Source organism: Entelurus aequoreus, linkage group LG06 (genome assembly GCF_033978785.1).
Source record: "Entelurus aequoreus isolate RoL-2023_Sb linkage group LG06, RoL_Eaeq_v1.1, whole genome shotgun sequence".
Classification (NCBI taxonomy): Eukaryota; Metazoa; Chordata; class Actinopteri; order Syngnathiformes; family Syngnathidae; genus Entelurus; species Entelurus aequoreus.
The window spans coordinates 25,211,955-25,238,918 of record NC_084736.1 but is presented as its reverse complement, the minus strand read 5'-3'; the positions used below and the strand labels follow the sequence as shown (position 1 = coordinate 25,238,918).

The window sequence follows — 26,964 nt, the reverse complement described above, 5'->3', positions numbered from 1 at the left end:
TATGACCCTTGTCAAGATTTTGCCAAGTAAAATTCAGATTATTAATGGAATATTGCCAAAATGTTGGTTTTCTTATACAATTGTGACTTTTGTCAAGTAAAATTACGACTCTTTTCATAAAATTGCCAAAACGTTAAGCTTTTCTTGTAAAGTTGCGTCTGTTGAGTAAAATTCCAACTTTTATCATAATATTGCACAAATGTTCAGCTTTTCTTGTAAAATTTCGACTTGTATTATAATACTGCAGAAATTCTAAATTTTTCTTGTGAAATTGTGACCTTTTTCTTGTGAAATTCCAACTAATTTTTCCACAACAAGCTTTTTTATATTTGCATAGTATGTATATATTATTAATGTTGTAAATACACATCTTTATATATCTAGAAAGGGTGGTCCTAAAGAGGTAGGCATTTTTCAGAGGTCTCAAGAAGGTAACAAATACAAGAGTGTGTGTGTGTGTGTGTGTGTGTGTGTGTGTGTGTGTGTGTGTGTGTGTGTGTGTGTGTGTGTGTGTGTGTGTGTGTGTGTGTGTGTGTGTGTGTGTGTGTGTGTGTGTGTGTGTGTGTGTGTGTGTGTGTGTGTGTGTGTGCGTAGGTAGTTGTCAGGGCTTCCTTTCATGCATGCAGGCTGACTTGAAGTGTGTTTGGGTGTGTGCGTGTGCGCGTCTCCTCCACCCAACATGTCTTCATTGTCTAACGTGTGCTCGCCAGTTGTCACGTTGCGGTCCTGAGTGCTTGTGGATGGAAAAGGTGACTCAGTGTGATTTTCTTCTAATGGATGACAGTTTGAAAAGAAACCTCCATCCATACATCAATCATATCCACGCACTTATGTCCTCACCAAATGTGTGCGTGTGTGTGTGTGGCAGTACCAAAATGTATTTCAATACTTTTCGATTCTTTTCAAAATAAAGGGGACCACAGAAAAGGTCATTATCGGCTTAATTTGAACATAAACTTTTATAATACAATAAACATATGTTTCTTGTTGCAATCAAATGAGAATGTATGCATTAAATAAAATAGTGAACATACAAGACAACTTGTCTTTTAGGAGTAAGTAAACAAACAAAGGCTCCTAATTTGTCTGCTGACGTATGCAGTAACATATTGTGTCATTTTCCCTCGTATTATTTGGTCAAAATTATGAAGGACAATCAGTATTAAAAAGATTTATTAATCTGTCTGTACTAGTGTTGTCCCGATACCAATATTTTGGTACCGGTACCAAAATTATTTCGATAGTTTTCGGTACTTCTCACTGCTTTTCTAAATAAAGGGGACCACAAAAAATTGCATTATTGGCTTTATTTTAACAACAATTTTACGGTACATTAAACATATGTTTCTTATTGCAAGTTTGTCCTTAAATAAAATAGTGAACATACAAGACAACTTGTCTAATAGTAGTAAGTAAGCAAACAAAGGCTCCCAATTTAGCTGCTGACATATGCAGTAACATATTGTGTCATTTATCATTCTATTATTTTGTCAACATTATTAAGGACAAGTGGTAGAAAATGAATTATTAATCTACTTGTTCATTTACTGTTAATATCTGCTTACTTTCTCTTTTAACATGTTTTATCTACATCTCTGTTAAAATGTAATAATCACTTATGTTTATGTTGTTTGGATGCTTTACATTAGTTTTGGATGATACCACAAATTTAGGTATCAATCCGATACCAAGTAGTTACAGGATCATACATTGGTCATATTCAAAGTCCTCATGTGTCCAGGGACATATTTCCTGAGTTTATTTAAATGTATATCATGTTTATAGATTCCTGAAGGAATCAATAAAGTACTATCTATTTATCTATCTATAAACATGATATACATTTAAAAAAAACGAAAGAAGATTTTGTTATGCCAAAAAATATCAACATAATCATAGTAGTATTGACTAGATACGCTCCTATACTTGGTATCATTACAGTGGATGTTAGGTGTAGATCCACCCATGGTGTTTCTTTACATTTTGACGCCGGTGAGCTACGGTGTGTAGTGAGGCATGTTTAGCTATTCCTCGTCCTGCAGTGATGATACTTGTAAGAAACTTACTTTATTGTTCACCATGGAGGCGAGAATTAGTGATTTAGAAGTAGCTACAACACTGCAGACTGCTAATGGACGTTTCCTGAGGGCGTTTCAGTGTTATAACTTCACCTTTATCGTTAGTTTTTAAGCCAAAATGCGTCCATTCTCCCTTTTCTGTCTATACCCTGTGTCTGCTTTTAAGTACTCTGTGATTGTGCGCTGCCGAACACGCTTGTCTGCTTGTAAACCAGCAATGAAGCGATGTGAGGGGGTGGTGGACTGGTACTTTTTAGAAGCGGTATAGTACCAAATATGATTCATTAGTATCGCGGTACTATGCTAATACCGGTATACCGTACAACCCTCGTCTGTACATTTTGTCATGACCTCCGTGAAAGTTGTGGACTTGTGTGTGTGGTATTTGTGTTCCTGTCCATGCCCTGTCTGCTACCGCGCGCTGGCTTCCACACCTGTTCTTGGTTGCCAATCCGGCTCCCACCCATGCCTGCCCTGTCTATGGAGGTTAATGTGTGTCTTTATTAATAAAGCTTTTTTTGATACGGAATTTATTTTTAACTGAATTTTTAGCATTTGAATTTTGTGAACTTAATTTTTTTTTTTTGCATCAAATTATGCTGACAATTTAAGGGAAAAATATGTTTTGGCAAAATGTGTGTATAAAAATGCGTTTAAAGATTCAGTGTAAAAAAAATCAGTATATGAAAAATCAGTGTTTAAAAATTCAGTGTTTTAAGATTCAGTGTAAATAATTCAGTTAAAAAAAATGTCTATTAAAAATCAGTGTTTAAAAATGCAGTGTTTAAAAATGCATTGTTTAAAAAAATCAGTGTATAAAAATTCAGTGTTTTAAAATTCAGTGTACGAAATTCAGTGTTTAAAAATTCAGTGTAAAAATTTCAGTTTAAAAAAATCAGTGTTTAAAAATTCAGTGTTTAAAGATTCAGTGTAAAAAATTCAGTTTAAAAAAATCAGTGTATCAAAAATCAGTGTTTAAAAATTCAGTGTTCAAAAATGCATTGTTTACAAAATCAGTGTATAAAAATTCAGTGTTTTAAAATTCAGTGTATGAAATTCAGTGTTTAAAAATGCAGTGTAAAAAAATCAGTTTAAAAAAAATCAGTGTTTAAAAATTCAGTATTTAAAAATGCGGTGTTTAAAAAAATCTGTGTATTAAAAACTCAGTGTTTTAAAATTCAGTGTATGAAATTCAGTGTTTAAAAATTCAGGGTAAAAAATTAAGTTTAAAAAAATAATTGTTTAAAAGTTCAGTGTTTTAAGATTCAGTGTATAAAATTCAGTGTTTTAAAATTCAGTTTGAAAAAAGTCAGTGTTTAAAAATTCAGTGTTTTAAGATTCGGTGTAAACAATTAAGTTAAAAAAAATCAGTGTTTAAAATTGCACTGTTTAAAAAAATCAGTGTATAAAAATTTAGTGTTTTAAAACTGTGTGTATGAAATTCAGTGTAAAAAATTCAGTTTAAAAAAAAAAATTGTATAAAAAATCAATCTTTAAAATATCAGTAATTAAAAATGCTGTGTTCAAAAAAATCAGTCTTTAAAATATCAGTAATTAAAAATGCAGTGTTTAAAAAAATCAGTATATAAAAATTCAGTGTTTTAAAATTCAGTGTGAAAAATTCAGTTTAAAAAAATCAGTGTATAAAAAATGTGTGTATACAAAAAATGCAGTGCTGAAAATTTCAGTGCAGAAAAATTTGCTGCTTCAAAACGCAAGACCCACTTCCGATAAATTAAGGCTGAAGCAATCGATCCAGTCTCAGAACCAGCCAATCAGGTGTCAAGTTTGAAGTCACGTGACACGGGTCTCGCAAAGAGGACTGCAGGCTTACAGACTACATGTCCTCTACTGTTTGTGCATGGATCCTTTCTATGAACACTTCAAACAGCGCAGCTTGGCGTGCATTAGTGAAAAAAATCTCAAGATTTCGCAGAAAAGGATAAAAGCTGATCACACAATGGTACAAACACACAATAATGACTAATACTAAAAAGTTATAACAGACCACCTCAAAAACTGAATTAAATTGTAGTTTTTTTACCGACTAAGACACTCAGAATGTACATGAAAATACAGAATGTAGGATTTTCAATATTAACTATGAACAGTAAAACACTGAATATTGAGAAAATATGAACGTTGTTCCTCTACTTCCCAGACCACCTCCTTGACAGACATCTTTTATAATCAAGCAAGAGCAACACAGATGCAACAAACATGGAAAAACATAAACACAAAGGTGTCAAACTCAAGATCTGGCCCGCAACATCATTGTATCTGGCCCGCAAACACCTGGAAATGATATGTGTCAATAAAGTACTTCATATTTTCTCACTAAATGTAATTGATTTTTTTAAATTTTGACAGAAAAAATATATGTACTGCTTGAAATTGCAGACCTTCTAAACTTTAATAGTATCCAATGTTGCAACAAATATTACAGTATATTATCATACTTTCCAAACACGTTTTTGTCTAAATAAAAATAAACAAAAACACTTAACCTTAGAGCAAACTGCCAATCAAATTAATAAAAATGACAATACATTTTATGTTGTTCTTCACAGCATATTACTGTAAATTGAAAAAAACTACTACTGTTTTTGCGTTAAAATTCTGTTGACTGAACTGCCAGTTTTTGACTGTAAAATATACAGTTGTTTTTAACGGTGTATTACTGTAAATGGAAAGACAGTACATTTGTTTTTATGGTAGAATAACTAGCAGGTAAATTGCCAGAATAAAAAAATAACTTGTGCTGTTTTTCCATTCACAATATAATGTAAAAAAAAATTAACACAACATTTCTGGCAACAAAGCTGCCAGCTTTTTCCGTGACCCGCCCCCCAAAAAAACAGTGGTGCTGTTTTTCCATTTACCGTAAAATGTTGTAAAAAACCCACTATAATTTGCAGTAACATTTTGTAAATGTACACTTGTTACTGTAAAATCAACAGTCTACTTAAAACAATTTATATAATTAATAATGAAATCCAGAGGCAAATCCATAGTCATACCAAAGACAAAAAAAAATGGGACCCGTTACCTCCCTGCTTGGCATTCAGCATCAAGGGTTGGAATTGGGGGTTAAATCACCAAAATGATTCCCGGGCGCGGCCACCGCTGCTGCTCACTGCTCCCCTCATTTACCAGGGGGTGATCAAGGGTGATGGGTCAAATGCAGAGGATAATCTCACCACACCTAGTGTGTGTGTGACTATCATTTGTACTTGAACTTTAACATTATTCGCTGTTACAGGCGACCCTCTAATGGCAGCCATAACTGCGATATGGCCCTCAATGAAAACAAGTTTGACATCCCTGGGGTAGAACAACAACAACAACAAGTGAAGTGAATTAGTGAAGTGAATTGTATTTATATAGCGCTTTTCTCTAGTGACTCAAAGCGCTTTACGTAGTGAAACCCAATATCTAAGTTACATTTAAACCAGTGTGGGTGGCACTGGGAGCAGGTGGGTAAAGCGTCTTGCCCAAGGACACAACGGCAGTGACTAGGATGGCAGAAGCGGGGATCGAACCTGGAACCCTCAAGTTGCTGGCACGGCCACTCTACCAACCGAGCTATACAAGACATATTGTATATCAGTGTTCTGTAGTAGAAATCTGCCTCCGTCTGACACACACGTTCTAGGCTTGTTGCTGTGTAAACAAGCCCCGCCCACTCTGCCTTACTCTTTTTTGCCTTATTGTCTGCATGGAGCAGAGCTTCCTATGGTTACCGTGGTAACCCGCATGTCACTTAGTAGAGCAGATTCTAACCATTGGAATCCTTTCTATAGTTTGAAAACATCCAGCGGGCCGCACTGAAATGTTAGTTAAGTTGTATTATGCTGAGTTAGCCCAGTTAATTTGCCATTTTTATGCTGTTTTGCAAGACCCGTGTCACGTATACTCATACTTGACACCTCATTAGCTGGATCGATTGCTTCAGTCTTAATGAGTGAGTCTTTGCTTTTCGAAGCAGCAAATTTTTCGACATTGAATTTTGCGGCACCAAATTTTTTTACACTGAATTTTTAAACACTGACTTTATAACACTGACTTTTTCAGCACTGATTTTTTTTTACACTGTATTTAAAACAAATTTTCAGTATTGGATTTTAATACACTGAATTTTTAAAAACACGCTTTTTTTTTTCTCAATGAAATTGTCATCATAATTTGATGTAAACAACATTTTTTTTCGTAATTGAGACCCAAATGAACCTCCATACTGTCTCTCACTCAGTGTTGGATCTTTTTTTCCTGTACACGGTTAGTCAATGTTCTCTGCTCTACTGAGTCTAGGTTATTTTTCTAAGAAGTTTCGTGTCTTGTTCACTTCCTAGCTGCACTCGCCTTCTTTTTGTTGATCATATATTTTTTTAAAGTTAAAGTACCAATGATTGTCACACACACACTAAGTGTGGCGAAATTATTCTCTGCATAATTTCTCTGCATCACCCTTGATCACCCCCTGGGAGGTGAGGGGAGCAGTGGGCAGCAGCAGTGGCCACGCCCGGGAAACATTTTTGGTGATTTAACCCCCAATTCCAACCCTTGATGCTGAGTGCCAATCAGGGAGGTAATGGGTCCCATTTTTATAGTCTTTGGTATGACTCGGCCGGGGTTTGAACTCACAACCTACCGATCTCAGGGTGGACACTCTAACCACTAGGCCACTGAGTATTTTAGTTACACTGCAAAGTTTCACATTTACTGTTAATATGTTTAGTTTTTAACATTTTCTAGCTACACTTATGTTCAAATGTAACAATCACTTATTATTGTGTTGTTTGGATACTTTACTTAAGTTTTGGCTGATTCTACACATTTGGGTATCGATCCGATACCAAATAGTTACAGGATCATACATTGATCATAATTAAAGTTGTCCTGTGTCCAGGGACGTATTTCCCGAGTTTATAAACAATAAAAAAATTACAAAAGGCTTGTGAAAGTAAAAAATAACAATATAATCATTAGGGCTGTGAATCTTTGGGTGTCCCACGATTTGATTCAATATCGATTCTTGGGGTCACGATTCGATTCAAAATCGATTTTTTTTCAATTCAACATGATTCTTGATTCAAAAACGATTTTTTTTCCCGATTCAAAAGGATTCTCTATTCATTCAATACATAGGATTTCAGCAGGATCTACCCCAGTCTGCTGACATGCAAGCAGAGTAGTAGATTTTTGTAAAAAGCTTTTATAATTGTAAAGGACAATGTTTTATCAACTGATTGCAATAATGTTAATTTGTTTTAACTATTAAATGAACCAAAAATATGACTTATTTTATCTTTGTGAAAATATTGGACACAGTGTGTTGTCAAGCTTATGAGATGTGATGCAAGTGTAAGCCACTGTGACACTATTGTTCTTTTTTTTTTATTTTTATAAATGTCTAATGATAATGTCAATGAGGGATTTTTAATCACTGCTTTGTTGAAATTGTAACTAATATTGATACTGAAATTTAAAAAAAAATAAATAAATAAAAATAATTAAAACAATTACAAAAAAATCGATTTAAAAAAAATGAGAATCGATTCTGAATCGCACAACGTGAGAATCGCGATTCGAATTCGAATCGATTTTTCCCCACACCTCTAATAATCATCGTAGTATCGACTATATACGGCTCTTGTACTTGGTATCGTTACAGTCGATATTTGTATAGATCCGCCCATTTGTTTACATTAAGGAGCGCTAGCTTGTTGTTAGCGGTCAGCTATTGTGTCCTCCTACGGTGTGTAGTGAAGCATGTTTAGCTATTCTTCGTCCTGCAGGGATGATACTTGTAAGAAACTTACTGTATTTGTCGCCATGGAGGCGAGGATTAGTGATTTAGAAGTAGCTAAAACACTGTGAATGGACGTTAGCCGCTAGCTCGCTATGTTTTAAGACGCCGCTTGCAAAGTGTTTAGAACTTCACATTTATGGTTAGTTTTGAAAGCCAGAAAACGTCCATTCTCCCTCTTCTGTCTCCACACTGTTTCTGCTTGTAAGTGCTCTGTGTGTGTGTTGACTCAATCAATTACCAGCAATTTCGCCATGGTGCGCCATTATATCCATGCATAAAATATGTCACGTCTTCAGTGTGGAATTCATCACACCGTTCGTCAAACAATCAATATTTACTTCCTTCTGCAAACTCCACCTGGCTAACGAGCGTGCAGTTAGCGTTGCGACCATGTTGTGCATTTATCCATGAAACAAAGGTGCGGCCGATGAGGGCGATGCAACGTTCATACAAAGGTGAGGATCTCTCCGCGGGATGAAGAACATCCTGCAGGTAATAAGAAGCGTTGGGTCGGCGTCGTTTATCACCGCCAGCGTGCGGCGCCAGCTGACTTAAGCGGCGAGGTCGCCGTCCTCATGAATCATCAACATTTCACCCCCAGATAAACAAGCGTATTATCAGCATGTCAGCATATCCATAAACTTTATTGAAGGGCTTTCAACTAGAGAATGATCAAAACGGAATAATTTGTTGATCTACGTCTGTTTAATGAATATTATATTAATAATCACATTGTTGTGTTTTCATGGTTTCATGTTTGTGTTGGAAAGCTTAGCTTGTTGATCCTTACAGAACAACATAATAATCAACATAATCATAAACATCAACACCGTATTCCAGCAATTTCCCCAAATGTAACAAATAGTCGTAGTGACCTTTTAAGCTCACTAGAGGCGTCCCAATCCGAAATTGATATCACATATCGGTCCAGTATCAGCATAAAAGACTACAAGCACTGTGTTTACTTGTGTGTGTGATATCATGTGCGATACAAGCAGTCCTACAGCGTGTTTATTTGTGTGTGATATCATGTGCGATACAAACAGTCCTGCAGCATGTTTACTTGTGTCTGATGTCATGTGCGATACGAGCAGTCCTGCAGCATGTTTATTTGTGTGAAGTCATGTGCAATACAAGCAGTATTGCAGCGTGTTTACTAGTGTGTGATATCATGTGCGATGCAAGCAGTCCTGAAGCGTGTTTACTAGTGTGTGATATCATGTGCGATGCAAGCAGTCCTGCAGCGTGTTTATTTGTGTGTGATACCATGTGTAATACAAGCAGTCCTGCAGCGTGTTTACTTATGTCTGATGTCATGTGTGATACAAGCAGTCCTGTAGCGTGTTTTTTTGTGAGTGGTATCATGTGTGATACAAGCAGTCCTGCAGCGTGTTTATTGGTACTATATCATGTGCGATACAAGCAGTCCTGCAACGTGTTTATTTGTGTGTGATATCATGTGTGATACAAGCAGTCCTGTAGTGTGTTTATTTGTCTGTGATATCATGTGCGATGCAAGCAGTCCTGCAGTGTGTTTACTTGTGCGTGATACCATGTGTGCTAGAAGCAGTCCTGCAGCGTGTTTACTTGTGTCTGATATCGTGTGCAATACAAGCAGTCCTGCAGCGAGTTTACCTGTGTGTGATATCATGTGCAATACAAGCAGTCCTGCAGCGGGTTTACTTGTGTGTGATATCATGTGCGATACATGCAGTAATGCAGCGGGTTTACTTGTGTGTGATATCATGTGCGATACATGCAGTAATGCAGCGTGTTTACGTGTGTGTGATATCATGTGCGAACAAATAATAATAATTACAAAAATAATGAAAACAATAACAATTTAAACTAATGTTAATAACAATGATAATAAGAATGAAAATATTAATAATAATAATACTAGTGATAATAATAGTAATAAAATAATAATAATGAAAATAATAGTAATAAAATAATAATAATGAAAATAATAGTAATAATCATAAAAATTACAGAAAATAATCCAATGGAAATTATTAATAATAATATTTATAATAATTATGATAATGATAATAATAATAGTAATAATAATAATCATAATAATAATAATAATAATAATAATAATAATAATAATAATAATAATAATTACAAATTTAAAAATATATATATATATAACAATATAATAACAATAGTAATAATAATAATAATAATAATGATGTGTTTAAGCAGGTCATTATGGGATGGAGAGTCTTCACAGCGGAGGAGCAGACATGCACAACTTCATCTCGTCCGGCTTCGTGACGCTGGGCCGCAGCCACCTTAAAGGTAACGTGTCGCTCCTATCCAAGTACACACTCGATCACGTCCACACTGCACTAAGTGACGCGTCGTCACTCGGTAGGCGAGCGTGAACGCCGCATGCCGCCATTGTCTCCCCCCTGCTCTGATTCATCGGCAACAAGACTTGTTGTTGTTATTGTTGTTACAGCGCAGCACTCCTTTGACGAGTCAGCACAGATGTCCTGGCAGGCCGATCTGGACCACCCCGTCTCTTACGGTACGTCCCCACAAACTGACCTGATAACGCTTTGACGCTAACCCACCTGAGGGCGGGGGAGGAGTCTTGGCGCAGTCCTCCTCCAGGTAGCTGCTGTTGTGTTTGCACACTTTTCTCTCTCTTCTTGTCTTGTGGGGACCACTTCACACCCGCTAAGTCCACTTGTGCTCCTTACTTAAACATGGAAATTGATATTATGTCATCATAACCAACATATTGCATGAGAACAGTCGTGAGAAGGTTGAAGCCTCTCATACATAAACATTAGGGCTGTGAATCTTTTGGGCCCCTAACGATTTGATTCGATTCCGATTCCTGGGGTGGTGATTCGATACAGAATCGATTTTCGATTCAAACCGAATCTCGAAATGTATTATTTGGTATTATAAGTATAATTAAACTTTTTCAAAAACAGGTTACAGATTAGATTGCACGGAGATGGCCTAAAAACCTATATATACTGTATATGTGCATAAATATGTGTGTGTGTGTGTGTGTGTGTGTGTGTGTGTGTGTGTGTGTGTGTGTGTGTGTGTGAGTGTGTGTGTGTTTGTGTGTGTGTGTGTGTGTGTGTGTGTGTGTGTGTGTGTGTGTGTGTGTGTGTGTGTGTGTGTGTGTTTGTGTGTGTGTGTGTGTGTGTGCGTGCGTGTGAGTGTGCGTGTGTGTGTGTGTATAAGTTGTTGGTTACTTGTTTGGGGAAGAAAAAAGAACATTTGACGTGTGTTTAATTGTATTTCTGGACTGTTTTCGGGATGTCAAAAATCCAAGAAACAAATATTCAGAATTTTTTTGTAAATACATTGTTAAAAAAATAATAACAATAATTGAAGAAAAAAATGCTTCGTAATGGATATAAATGGGGGTAATTCTGATTTTTGTTTTTATGGTGCATGGACTTTTTAAAATAATATTCACAAATTGTGAAAATCTCTTTACAAATTCACCATCCAACATGTCGGAAAGGGAGTAGGAAGAAGCAGAGTTGATTTAATCCTACCCCATTTCCCTATCACATGAGTCACTGGTAAATATTGTCACTCTCTGTGTCTAATATGCAATACAGTCATACACACAATAAATTATATATACTAATATCTATATATCATAATACATTAAGTGTTAAAATTAAGTATTATTCAAGTTGTGTATAGAAATGCAAAAATACAGACTTTTCTTATTCAAACATTTTAATATGGATATATTTTACAGAACATTTAACACATCATTTTGATTGTTTAACTTAAACATAATAAATTGTTGAATGTATCATTTTGTAGGTATGAATTAAATATTAATTAAATGTAACTTTTGTATCATCTATGCATAATAATGTGTATACTATTGTATACGGTCATCCTTTGCAACACAATATTGTGGCTTGGATTTATATACATACATATATATATATAGTTGTATTTGTGTATTATGGATGTGCACAACAGGGGACTTTGTTGTCCTTGTCTTGTTGTGCAGGTCTAAATGATGGTTATTTAAATGTTTACCTCAATTTGAAGCAGTAATACTGTTGGGCACTTCCTTGATTAAAGCGTCACCTTGATCAATAGTCTTAAAGCACGAATAACTCCATATTGTGCGTCACACACGTCTTCAGTAACTGGTAGAATTGCCTTTATTGGCCATTTTTCTTCTCCTCACTGTTTCTGCTAGTGCGCTGTGTGAGTGTGTGAGTGTGTGCGCGCTGACACACTCAACATGCTCCTCCGCTCTGTCAACATCGCCCCATGGCAGCATGTAGATGAACAAAGAAGCACCGGTATTTTCCAAGGCAGTGTAGTACCCTTTTCATTTTTTGTGTTCTGTACAACCCTATTCACATGTTTGTGGTTCTGGTGGTTCTGCTCAGTTGAGATCCAAACATCTCATCAGTGGTACGAATAGATGAGAATATTGCAGTCTGCTTGTGTTTCATGTCTTAGAGAAACACATAAAGATCCACCTGTGATGGTTCCATGTTGACCTTGAAGATCCACATGTGATGGTTCCATGTTGACCTTCAAGATACACCTGTGATGCTTCCGTGTTGAGATTAAAGATCCACCTGTGATGGTTCCATGTTGGCCTTAAAGATCCACTTGTGATGGTTCTGTGTTGACCTTAAAGATCCACCTGTGATGGTTCCATGTTGACCTTAAAGATCCACTTGTGATGGTTCCATGTTGACCTTAAAGATCTACTTGTGATGGGTCCGTGTTGACCTTAAAGATCCACTTGTGATGGTTCAATGTTGACCTTAAAGATCCACTTGTGATGATTCAATGTTGACCTTAAACATCCACCTGTGATGGTTCTGTGTTGACCTTAAAGATCCACTTGTGATGGTTCTGTGTTGACCTTAAACATCCAGTTGTGATGATTCAATGTTGACCTTAAAGATCCACTTGTGATGGTTCTGTGTTGAACTTAAAGATCCACTTGTGATGGTTCAATGTTGACCTTAAAGATCCACTTTTGATGGTTCTGTGTTGACCTTAAAGATCTACTTGTAATGGTTCTGTGTTGACCTTAATGATCCACTTGAGATGGTTCTGTGTTGACCTTAAAGATCCACCTGTGATGGTTTCGTGTTGACCTTAAAGAGCCATGTGTGATGGTTCCATGTTGACTTTAAAGATCCACATGTGATGTTCCGTGTTGACCTTAAAGATCCATGTGGGATGGTTCCGTGTTGATCTTAAAGATCCACTTGTGATGGTTCCGTGTTGACCTTAAAGATTTACTTCGGATGGTTCCATGTTGACCTTAAAGATCCACTTGTGATGGTTCTGTGTTGACCTTAAAGATCCACCTGTGATGGTTCCATGTTGACCTTAAAGATCCACTTGTGATGGTTCCATGTTGACCTTAAAGATCCACTTGTGAGGGTTCTGTGTTGACCTTAAAGATTCACTTGTGATGGTTCCATGTTGACCTTAAAGAGCCATGTGTGATGATTCTGTGTTAACCTTAAAGATCCACTTGTGATGGTTCTATATTGACCTTAAAGATTCATGTGTGATGGTTCCGTGTTGACCTTAAAGATCCACCTGTGATGGTTCAATGTTGACCTTAAAGATCCACTTGTGATGGTTCCGTGTTGACCTTAAAGATCCACCTGTGATGGTTCTGTGTTGACCTTAAAGATCCACTTGTGATGGTTCTGTGTTGACCTTAAAGATCCAGTTGTGATGATTCAATGTTGACCTTAAAGATCCACTTGTGATGGGTCCGTGTTGACCTTAAAGATCCACCTGTGATGGTTCTGTGTTGACCTTAAAGATCCACTTGTGATGGTTCAATGTTGACCTTAAAGATCCACTTTTGATGGTTCTGTGTTGACCTTAAAGATTTACTTGTAATGGTTCTGCGTTGACCTTAATGATCCACTTGAGATGGTTCTGTGTTGACCTTAAAGATCCACCTGTGATGGTTCCGTGTTGACCTTAAAGAGCCATGTGTGATGGTTCCATGTTGACTTTAAAGATCCACATGTGATGGTTCCGTGTTGACCTTAAAGATCCATGTGTGATGGTTCCATGTTGATCTTCAAGATCCACTTGTGATGGTTCCGTGTTGACCTTAAAGATTTACTTCTGATGGTTCCATGTTGACCTTAAAGATCCATGTGTGATGGTTCTGTGTTGACCTTAAAGATTTACTTCTGATGGTTCCGTGTTGACCTTAAAGATTTACTTCTGATGGTTCCATGTTGACCTTAAAGATCCATGTGTGATGGTTCTGTGTTGACCTTAAAGATTTACTTCTGATGGTTCCATGTTGACCTTAAAGATCCAAGTGTGATGGTTCCATGTTGACTTTAAAGATCCACATGTGATAGTTCAATGTTGACCTTAAAGATCCATGTGTGATGGTTCTGTGTTGACCTTAAAGATTACTTCTGATGGTTCCATGTTGACCTTAAAGATTCAAGTGTGATGGTTCCATGTTGACTCTAAAGATCCACATGTGATAGTTCCATGTTGACCTTAAAGATCCATGTGTGATGGTTCCATGTTGACTTTAAAGATCCATGTGTGATACTTATGTGTTGACCTTAAAGATCCACTTGTGATGGTTCTGTGTTGACTTTAAAGATTTACTTCTGATGGTTCCATGTTGACCTTAAAGATCCACCTGTGATGGTTCTGTGTTGACCTTAAAGATTCACTTGTGATGGTTCCATGTTGACCTTAAAGAGCCATGTGTGATGATTCCGTGTTAACCTTAAAGATCCACTTGTGATGGTTCTATATTGACCTTAAAGATTCATGTGTGATGGTTAAGTGTTGACCTTAAAGATCCACCTGTGATGGTTCAATGTTGACCTTAAAGATCCACTTGTGATGGTTCCGTGTTGACCTTAAAGATCCACCTGTGATGGTTCTGTGTTGACCTTAAAGATCCACTTGTGATGGTTCTGTGTTGACCTTAAAGATCCAGTTGTGATGATTCAATGTTGACCTTAAAGATCCACTTGTGATGGGTCCGTGTTGACCTTAAAGATCCACCTGTGATGGTTCTGTGTTGACCTTAAAGATCCACTTGTGATGGTTCAATGTTGACCTTAAAGATCCACTTTTGATGGTTCTGTGTTGACCTTAAAGATCTACTTGTAATGGTTCTGTGTTGACCTTAATGATCCACTTGAGATGGTTCTGTGTTGACCTTAAAGATCCACTTGTGATGGTTCCGTGTTGACCTTATAGAGCCATGTGTGATGGTTCCATGTTGACTTTAAAGATCCACATGTGATGGTTCCGTGTTGACCTTAAAGATCCATGTGTGATGGTTCCATGTTGATCTTCAAGATCCACTTGTGATGGTTCTGTGTTGACCTTAAAGATTTACTTCTGATGGTTCCATGTTGACCTTAAAGATCCATGTGTGATGGTTCTGTGTTGACCTTAAAGATTTACTTCTGATGGTTCCATGTTGACCTTAAAGATCCAAGTGTGATGGTTCCATGTTGACTTTAAAGATCCACATGTGATAGTTCCATGTTGACCTTAAAGATCCATGTGTGATGGTTCTGTGTTGACCTTAAAGATTACTTCTGATGGTTCCATGTTGACCTTAAAGGTCCAAGTGTGATGGTTCCATGTTGACTCTAAAGATCCACATGTGATAGTTCCATGTTGACCTTAAAGATCCATGTGTGATGGTTCCTTGTTGACTTTAAAGATCCATGTGTGATACTTCTGTGTTGACCTTAAAGATCCACTTGTGATGGTTCTGTGTTGACTTTAAAGATTTACTTCTGATGGTTCCATGTTGACCTTAAAGATCCACTTGTGATGGTTCTGTGTTGACTTTAAAGATTTACTTCTGATTGTTCCATGTTGACCTTAAAGATCCACGTGTGATGGTTCAGTGTTGGCCCCAGCATGCGCTTGTGTGCTTTCTGCCTAATTACTTCTTCACAAGTGGCTGTGGGTCCTGAGGGTCTGACTTCCCCCACAAGCACTTAAGGTCACCTTGCTGCAGTTCCTGGCCTCACTCTTCACGCGTGTTCTGGATGTCGGCTCACAAGTGGGCGGAGCTCTAGATGATTATTTTCATTACATCTGCCAAGCACAACAACTTCAGAGTGACTGTTTTGGTTTGTTGGTTGATTACGTTAGCGACATGGGCGCATTGGTGAGGGTCTGGATAAAGGATGCTGCTGGAACACTGCACACATGTTGGTTCTTGGATCTTTAAGGTTGCCATGACAACGCCGTCTTGTCCAGCGACAAAAACGATCCATATGGTCAGTTAATGTTGTCACGGCAACAGGCGGGACGACCCAGCGTATATTTCACGGGCCGCAAACACGATCATGTGATGCTTGGCTGGAAGTTAGCTGAAGTTAAGGAAGACTAAAGGTCTGATCCACTAGAGAATTGTGTCTATTGAAAATATGGATATGAAAATGATCGCCTTTATCATGAAACATCACGGTATTGTTGAATGTACTCAAAAAATACATGATTATATGTATTTGTGTGTTCAAACATTTTTATATTCTTCCATTTTAATATGCCAACATTTTAGAAGGTTGTTTTTTTTTAAATAAATGCAAATTAGGTGTTAACTTTGCTTCACTTCCTGTTTAAGTGACGCCACGCGGGTTCACTTCCTATTAAAGATGGCCTGTGTCGATAGGTCGATCACTTAATGTTCAATGTGAATATCTTAACGTGTTTATGCACGTTTAAATCGGGGTATGACGTTTCTTAAGGGAGAAAGACATCAAAGTGTGCATGTTAGCATTTAAGCTAGCTGGCAAGCTAGCGCTAGTCAGTCCATAAGTTTATCAACGTCACGGTTTTCCGATCATTTTAATTTAGTACGGTAACACCAACCGCGGTTATCATTATTACCGTTTATGGTTACTTCCCTAATTAAAACACGTGCAAACTTGATAACATACTAAGATGTTGTTACAAACTTCAACATAGTTCACATAATCATGTGCGGAATATATGCTGATAATTGGAAGGCGGAGATTTTCCGGAGTATAAACCGCTGCTTTTTTCCTTCGCTTGGAACCCTGCGGCTAATTTATGGATTTTTCTCCGCTAACTGCCATGTTTTGTATTGAACAAATCGTTTTTAATATATTAACAGGGACACTGACACTAGTACTGTGGCGCCATCTTTTGGGACGAGTTCGCTCACCGCAAAATTTTCTCCCAGTTTCGTGCTTTGAACCGGAAGTAAAACCGTCCATAGCGTTTCTGCTCAAAAGGATTCTTCATTCATCACTCCAAGCAACAATTGTAAGTTTTACAATATAACTATAACAATTGTTACTTACTAAACCGTCCCATGTGTGATGTTTGTAGGAGTGTTTTCATGCCGTTCGCATTAGCTAATACGCTAACATGTTTAGGAGTGTCCGTGTTAGTATTATTAACTTACAATGGCATTCTTTTTGTATTGTTTCAGTTTCACAAATTCCTCGGTTAAATCACCAAAACTTCACTGGGGAGTTATGGAGTCTGTGGTTAGAGTGTCCGCCCTAAGATCGGTAGGTCGTGAGTTCAAACCCCAGCCGAGTCATACCAAAGACTATAAAAATGGGACCCATTACCTCCCTGCTTGCCACTCAGCATTAAGTTAAAGTTAAAGTACCAATGATTGTCACACACACACTAGGTGTGGCAAAATTATTCTCTGCATTTGACCCATCACCCTTGATCACCCCCTGGGAGGTGACGGGAGCAGTGGGCAGCAGCCGTGCCCGGGAATCATTTTTGGTGATTTAACCCCCAATTCCAACCCTTAATGCTGAGTGCCAAGCAGGGAGGTAATGGGTCCCATTTTTATAGTCTTTGGTATGACTCGGCCGGGGTTTGAACTCACAACCTACCGATCCCAGGATTGGAACTGGTTAAATCACCAAAATGATTCCCGAGCGTGGCCACTGCTGCTGCTCACTGCTCCTCTCACCTCCCAGGAGGTAGAACAAGGCGATGGGTCAAATGCAGAGCATATTTTTTCACCACACCTAGTGTGTGTGTGACTATCAGTGGTACTTTAACTTTATCTGATTGGAGAGCTAGCTTGCGCAGCTAGTGGGTCCATGACGATGACTTCTGTTTTGTTTGATCCGCCGTTTTACTGCCGTGTGACAGACACCGTTTGGAAACAATTTCGGTATGTAAATAAACATTTACAAAATCTTTTGTCACGATATATATCTGCGTCTTATAGTCCAGTGCGGCTAATATATGGAAAAATGTGTATTTCTTCGAACATTTGGGGGCTGCGACTTATATACCGATGTGCTCTAGAGACCGGAATCATTCATCACAATTAGGGCTGCAACAACTAATCGATTAAATCGATTAAAATCGATTATAAAAATAGTTGGCGATTAATTTAGTCATCGATTCGTTGGAACTATGCTATGCGCATGCGCGGAGGCTTTTTTAAATTTTATTTAAAAAATTTTTTTTATTTTTTTTATAAACCTTTATTTATAAACTGCAACATTTAAAAACAGCTGAGAAACAATAATCAAAGTAAGTACAACAACAGTACAGGACGGCGCTGAGGCTACGTCTCATGAGGTGGCGTAAGCTAGCCAATGATGTGTCATGTGCAGCTCACGTGACCACGCCGTCTGGAAACATTGGAAAAATGGCGCAGGAAAACAGTACAGATAGTTTAGCAGAGAAACATCTTGAGGTTATTGCTTCAATGGAGAAAAGTGTACAACCTAAGTCGTCAAAAGTGTGGGAACTCTTTACTTTAAAGACTTCAAAGAAGACCGTTTCCTGCAAAATGGCACGGAAGTACAACATTGCTTCAGGAGCACCTGAAAAGGAAACATGTTGGAGCCATGGATGAAGGGAGGAACACACAGTACGTAACTTTTTAAGTCCATAGTGGCAACAAGCATTCATGAGTTCAGCTTTTTTGTAAGTAACTTTAACGTTATGCCTTTGTTGCAACGCTGGGCTGATAATGTTTCTCCGGCACATTTGACTCCGTTTTGAGAGAGAAAACGCACTGTTACCAATTTGGAAATAAACGTAACAGACAGAAATATCTCAGGTTGGTTTCATAATGGATCAATGTAGACGGGTCGATAAAGCTATATAAATATATTTAGATTTGAGTGACGCTTTAGTATAACTAAACGTTATGAAGGTGCTGGAATATTTCATGCTATTATTCAGAGGCAGCCTAAAATTAATCCTTTATTATTCACAACAGAAACGTGTACAATATCTGATTCAGTTCTGATGAGTTACATTTCTGTGTTATTGTTGGTGTATGCTGCACCCCCAATGTCCACAACATGGTGCCAGTAAGCTGTTTTTTTCAATATAATACTGGAAAGGATAGAAATGTAGTTTGTCTCTTTTATCCGATTATTAATCGATTAATCGAAGCAATAATCAACAGATTAATCGATTATCAAATTAATCGTTAGTTGCAGCCCTAATCACAATGTGATTCATCAAACCTGAAACTGTTCTGCATCTATTGTGTATATATAGCACGTTTGGAATGTATGTGCAAACTAGGTAAAGTGATATAGAAAATGAATGGAGGGCATTGTTTCGTCTTTTTTTGAGCGCCTTTTTGTTTGTGACGTCATGTGATGAAACGTTGTTATGTCGGCATTGTAAAGGAGCTGTTACTGATACCAGGTGTGTGTGTTGCGATGACACAAGGGGATCAAGTGAATGTAAGAGCGGCACATGTCAAGAAGAATCCTGTTAGCATGCAGATTAGCTTTATCTTGCGGCACACCTGTCAATATCAATAATGGGAGGAGGCCAAGGGCGGACGGGACGCGGAAAAAAGACACACGCTGCATTTGTAGCAATCCAGCGTCACAAAAAGCTGCCATTTCTTCAAAGTGCGACAGAATAGAAGCAAAAAGTCGCTGCAAGGTACGAAGCATGTCCTTAAATGGAAACTGCACTTTTTTAAATGTTGCCTATCATTCACAATCCTTGTGTAAGACAAGAACACATGTTTTTCTTTTTTTGCGCATTCTAAATCGTAAATAAAGGCTAGCAAAAGTCAGCTAACATTGGAGCCAACAAGAGTTGCTCTATTCCGCCTATAAAGCGCTCTACAAAACATCCATCAAGGTTTTATGTCCATGCTTTAAGTATATATGTAATGTAGTAATATTCATAATAACATACTATTTACATATTTTGCACATTTTAAGCGTACGGCGGCGAATTAATTTCACAGACGCATCACAACGTTCACTTTTCCCTTCAACAACGACGGCACTGCTAATCATGGCAGACTTCATGAGAGACTACTTTGGGAAATGATGATCCAGAAACGTATATTTTTGAGCCTGAGTATAAAGAGGCTGATCTACAAGTTTTAGAAGCTGTGAGCTAAACAGATGCAGCTTTAGTGAAACACAAAGCATCATGTAACAGTATTGCTAAGTGCTAAACAAGATATATAAACTACCAACATAATAAAACATTCACTTACTGTACAATGTCTGCTGTCACTGGGATGTTTATAGCTTCCCCTTTAGATTAAAAATTAATCATAATCCTCACAAAGGGTTAAAAAAATGTTGGCGTTAATGAGCGTCTTTTCGTGTTTTTCTCGCCATCTCCGTGTTTTCTCGGTTTATGTCCACAACCTTCTACTATCCAGGGGAGAGGCATGATTTATAATCTAGAATTAACTTTCACCAACTCAGAGGCGATGCAGCAACTCAATATGTCATTATAGCAGCTTAAGCTAGTTAGCTCTCTGAGATCACAGCGCCGCTAAAAGTAGTTCCTCTGTGTTGGCGTTTATATATCGCTAAGATTTGGTTAAAAATCCGGTGACAACTTGTACTGTAAATGGAGTATTCGGATGTTTTTTCAACACAAAAAGAATGCCATTGTAAATTAATAATTCTAACAGACACTCGTAAACGTGTTAGCATATTAGCTAATGCTAACGATTATAGCTTAATTACATTACAATAGCGCGTACAAACATGCATGAAAACACTCTTAGAAACTTCACATATGGGACGGTTTAGTAAGTATAAACAGTTTTAGTTATATTGTAAAATTTACAAACGTTGCTTAGAGTGATGAATGAAGAATCCATACGAGTAGAAACGCTATGTGTGCCTTGTACCGATTACCATACCTGACAAAAGATACTGTTACCAATTTTTGGTAATAATAACGACGCTTGTGTTTTACTGTAACATTTATCAGTGAGCTCATAATAATAACTGTGCTGTCCAGTTCTTATATTTTTTATCATTTGCAAATATGTATTTATTTCAGCCGGGAAGTAGTCTTTGCCATTAAGTTGAATGTGCCAGTCTTGTCTTTTGTTGAGGCCCACAAAGTGTTTCTACTGTAAGTATTGTACCTATTACAAACATACAAAACCAGCTATTTGATTGCAACATGCATCTTCGTTGTTGTTTTCATCAACACATTTGGAGGTCGCCATTTAAAATCGCTAATGCTAATCAGTAGCATTCATATGGCATATGCAATGTAAATTAGCACCGAGCGAGCACACTTTGTAAAGTGGTGTCTTACTTCTGAGTGCTTTTCGTTAGGCATGCTTGCTTTGTTGGCAGGAAAAATGATTTAGAGGTGGTCTGCTACGAATACGCTTGTTTTTACATGACTTGGTAAACATAAACACGTTGATGCAAGCGTCAGTGAGTAGTTACCATAGCGACGCAAATGGGTTGAGAAGTCGATCCAAGCTGTGGTTGATTCATTCATTGATGAAGGGGGCGTGTCAATCAATCAATCAAAGTTGACTTATATAGCCCTGAATCACAAATGTCTCAAAGGGCTGCACAAGCCACAACGACATCCTCGGCTCAGATCCCACATCAGGGCAGGAAAAAACTGGGAATCACTAATAAGCCGGAGTTCTTTAAATGCAGATTTCTGGCCGGGACATATGGTGCAATACAATCAGCAAGATAGGATGGAGCGAGACCGTTTAGTATTTTATACGTAAATATATATGTAAGTGTTAATTTAGCTGCTGTGCAACAATTTTTCCGAGGATTTTCGAGATAAAGGGAAGATGGTGACATCGGCCGGTAGTTTACCTTGAGGTCAGGTCAGGTTAAGTCAGGGGTGTCCAAACTTTTTCCACTGAGGGCCGCACACTGAAAAATCAAAGCAAGCGGGGGCCATTTTGATATTTTTGATTTTAAAAACCAAAACAATATATGTATAAAAAAGATACATTTAGGCCTCCACTCAGACTTGATCCCGGGGACCCCAAAAGGTTTTGGTCAAAAAAAATATTACAAATGTGTCATTATTTAGTATTATTATTATTATTATTATTCAAGGTTTAAATCTCTAGATCAACATTAGGTCTATCTGTCAATACAACGCTTTCGAAGATTTAAGTTGTATGCCATTTTTGTCAAGGAAAACCGTGTTTTTTTATGGAAAAAAACACTAAATATGCAATATTTTCCCCCAATAAAATTTTAAAGTGGAATATTTGAGATTATATAATAATTGGAGTCTTAAAAAGGTCAATAACTCATAACAACATTGATATTAATTCATTATTTTTTTGAGCAATGACACTTAAAAAAAAAAAAGTCCCACTAAAATTATTGGGGATCCAAAAGGGTACTGCTCAGTAAAGTTTAAAAAAATTAATCCAACATTTTTTTTTTACTTTTACCACAATAGTCTCAAGATCAACTTCAGATCTCTCCGTCAATTATAAGTTTTATTGTTGTTTATGTTTTTTGTTTGTTCGTTTTAGGCCCTTCTTTAAAAAAACTTTGTTTTTTAAATGGCAACCAAAAAATATGCAACATTTTCCCCCCAAAATATCTCAAAGTGGAATATTTAATGTGACGTAATTGGAGCCTTGAATAGGTCAATAATTCATAATGACATTGATTTTGATTCATCATTATTTTTTAAAGAAAGAAACAGCTTGCATGGCAGCTTTGTGTTATTAGAGTAAATAATGCAACATTTTCTTGTTACATTTCACCTGTTTGCTCTTTTATACCACTTTTTATGTTTTTGTTTTTTTTTCATCGTATTTTTAGAATGTGCCGTGGGGCCGTTAAAAAATTACCTGCGGGCCGCAAATGGCCCCCGGGCCGCACTTTGGACACCCCTGGGTTAAGTCTTTCGAGTAGAGGATGAATAACCGCTTTTTTGAATGCTAGGGGAACAATACCAGAGGAAAGTGATACGTTTATAATATTTAGCACTGATGGTCCTAATATTACAAACAGCTACTTGATAAGTTTCCCAGGAAGTGGGTCAGGTAAACATGTTGTTTGTTTTGTCCCATTTACAAGTCGCAGGAGTTCCTCCAATGTTATTTCTTTAGTTTTTATTGAGGCGGATGAAACCTAACACTTGAGTAAGTCCAACAACACAATGGGCTCGTCGTGACGACGACTGCTCACAAAATGGTGGCAGGTTGGCGTTGTTATTAGTCATGTTCGCTGCGGATGGAGGGCGCTTCTTCCCGCGACCTTCCATCCCACTCATGACGCCACGCTTCATTCATCCGAGCGCAGCCAGGGAGAAGAACATTCTCACTCTCGTCTTTGTGCGGTCTGTCCAGCCAGGAAGTAACAGTCTCATTCAAAGCCACCTCATTAGGTACACACAGTCACATGTCGGCACCAGGTCCAAACATTCCAGATCAGGGGAATCTCTTTTTTTTTTAAAATACAATAACAACAAGAACACATAAATAAAGTGGAATAAAAGAGCAAACGGGTGAAATGTAACAAGAAAAAGTTGCAATGATGATTCGAGGAACACAAAGCTGCCACGCAGGCTGTTTGTTTTTTTTTCTTTAAAACTGTCATTGCTCAAAAAATAATAATTAATTAAAATAATTGTTATTATTATTGATCCATTCAAAGATACAATTAAATAAAATATTTCATTTTAAAATATTCATTTATGAAAATATTATAAAAATGGTGTGTTGGCCATTAATATAACATTTTATAAACACTTATGATTTGAAATTTGAACAAAAGATTCAAGCAATGAAATACATTTTAAAAAATGTATATGATTTATTTTCAACACTTTTATAAGTGGACCCTTTTTGGATTCCCAAGACTTTTTAGTGTGATTTACTTTATTTTTTTTAATTTTCATTGATAAAATAAATACATAAATAATGAATTAATTACTTCACCCAAAATAATCCACTTACAACTTGAAACTGGTTTTCTCTTAGAAAAAGGACACGAAACGTAAAAATAATAAAAGTTCATCATCTTAAAGTTGATCTAGAGAATCAAGTATTGAAAAAAAATTAATTTTTTTAATTAATTTTTAACACTTTTACGAGTGGACCCTTTTGTATTCCTGAGACCTTTTTAATATATTTTTTTTAAATTGGCATTGCTCAAAAAAAAAAAAAAATATGTATATGATTTATTTTCAACACTTTTTTGAGTGTGTCCTTTTTAGTGTGATTTTTTGTCTTACTTGTCATTGATAAAATAAATACATAAATTATGAATTAATTATAGGTTGATTGGCAACACTAAAATTGGCCCTAGTGTGTGAATGTTGTCTGTTTATCTGTGTTGGCCCTGCGATGAGGTTGCCACTTGTCCAGGGTGTACCCCGCCTTCTGCCCGAATGCAGCTGAGATAGGCTCCAGCACCCCCCGCGACCCTGAAAGGGATAGGCGGTAGAAGATTGATGGATGGATGAATTAATTACTTTACCGAAAATTAGAATTTTTGGGGGGGAGGAAATATTACATACTTTAGGATTTTTCTATAAAAAACAAACTGGGTTTTCTTTGAGAAGAAGGACATGAAACATGAAAATAATAAAAACTTATCATCTTAAAGTTGATGTAGAGATTCAAGTATTGAAAAAAGTTACACAAAACTTATTTTTAACGCTTTTATGAGTGGACCTTTTTGGATCACCGAGACCTTTCTGTGTGATTTTTGGTTAAAAACTGGCATTTTTCAAAAAATAATAATGAATCAAAATCAATGTTGTTATTAATTATTGGCCTATTTAAGGAATATTCCACTTATTTTGTGTGTGTTTTTTGGGGGGGATTGACAAAAGAAGGGTCTTCTGACAAAAAGGACATAAATCTTTTAAAAAAACAAAATAAAAAACTTTGGCAAATAGATGAAAGATATATGACTTTTTTCACACTTTTATAAGTGGGACCTTTCAAGACCTTTTAATGTGATTTTTTTTTAAACCTGTCATTGATTTAAAGAAATAATAAATACATTATAATGAATCCATTATTTCACCTAAAATATTCAACTTCAAATTTTTGAGGGAAAAATATTGCATAGTCTGTGTTTTATCCATAAAAAACAGGAAAAAAGGGGCATGAAACATAAAAAAAACAAAAAACAAACATATCATCTGAAAGTTGATCAAGAGATTCGAGCATTAAAAGTAAAAAAAATTATATTTAAGACATATTTTTAACACTTTTATGAGTGGACCCTTTTGGATCCCCGAGACCTTTTAGTGTGATTTTTGTTTTAAAAAAACTGGCATTGCTGAAAAAAAAAAGAAAAAAGTATACAATTTATTTTCAACACTTTTATGATGGCTCCTTTTTGGACTTTTTAGTGTGATTTTTTTTTAAGTTGTCATTGATAAAATACATCCATAAATAATGAATTAATTACTTTACCTAAAATAATCCACTTGGAAATTTTTAGGGAGGAAATATTACATACTTTATTATTTTTCCATTTAAAAAACGGGGTTTTCTCTGATAAAAGGGACATGAAACATAAAAATAATAAAAGTTTATCATCATTGATCTTGAAATTCAAGTGTTGAAAAAAGTTATACAAAACTTGTTTTTAACGTTTTAATGAGTGGACCCTTTTGGACCCCCGAGACCTTTTAGTGTTATTTTTGGTTTAAAAACTGGCATTTCTCAAAAAATAATAATGACTCAAAATCAACGTTATCATCTACGTCACCTGAAATATTCCACTTTGGGGAGGGGGGGGGTGTTGCATATTTTGTGGGGGATTTTCATAAATAACAGGATTTTCTCTGACAAAAAGAGCGTAAAACGTGAAGAAAAAAAATTTAATCGATGAATACATCTAAAGTTATTTTTCAGATTCAAGCATTGCGAGTTAAAAAAAATTACACATGACTCTTTTTTTAACATTTTTATGAATGGGCCCGTTTTGTATCCCTTTTAGTGTGATTTTTTTTTACTTGTCATTGCTCAAAACATAATAATGAATCAAAATCAATGTTATCAATGATTGACCTATTTAAGACAAATACTTCACATCAAATATTCCACGTTGAATTTTTTGGGGGGGGGGAATATTGCATTTTTGTGGGGTTAGGGTTTTTGACATAAACCACCGGCTTTATTGAGGGATAGATCTGAAGTTGGTATAGAGATTTAAGCATTCAAATTTTAATAAAAGATATGTGACACAGTACTTACAAGCAGACACAGGGTATGGACAGAAAAGGGAGAACGGACGCATTTTGGCTTAAAAACTAACAATAAAGGTGAAGCTATAACACTGAAACGCCCTCAGGAAGAGGTGTTTTAAGACATGACTAGCTAGCTAGCGGCTAAAGTCCATCCGCAGTCTGTAGTGTTTTAGCTACTTCTAAATCACTAATCCTCGCCTCCATGGCGACAAATAAAGTAGGTTTCTTACAAGTATCATTATCACTGCAGGACGAGGAATAGCTAAACATGCTTCACTACACACCGTAGCGCACCGGCGTCACAATGTAAACAAACGCCATGGGTGGATCTACACTTGACATCCACCGTAATGATACCAAGTACAGGACGGTATCTAGTCGATACTACTATGATTACGTCGATATTTTTTGGCATCACAACATCTTCTTTTTTTTAATATTATGTTTATAAACTCAGGAAATATGTCCCTGGACACATGAGGATTTTGAATATGACCAATGTATGATCCTGTAACTACTTGGTATCGGATTGATACCCAAATTTGTGGTATCATCCAAAACTAATGTAAACTATCAAACAACAGAAGAATAAGTGATTATTACATTTTAACA

The 26,964-nt window shown here is 36.6% G+C and overlaps 1 protein-coding gene across 2 annotated transcripts in view; it reads left to right on the top strand.

Moving 5' to 3' along the window:
• LOC133652024 (protein shisa-6-like) overlaps positions 1–26,964 on the top strand; it is a 130,703-nt gene that overhangs the window by 54,868 nt on the left and 48,871 nt on the right. Inside the window, exons 3-4 of one of the 2 annotated variants that reach the window (XM_062050332.1) lie at positions 10,099–10,194; positions 10,358–10,426. In XM_062050332.1, the coding sequence (XP_061906316.1) occupies positions 10,099–10,194; positions 10,358–10,426 (165 nt within the window). Of the gene's footprint in view, positions 1–10,095; positions 10,195–10,357; positions 10,427–26,964 lie in introns of both variants that reach the window. The other variant, XM_062050331.1, reaches the window with a different exon arrangement.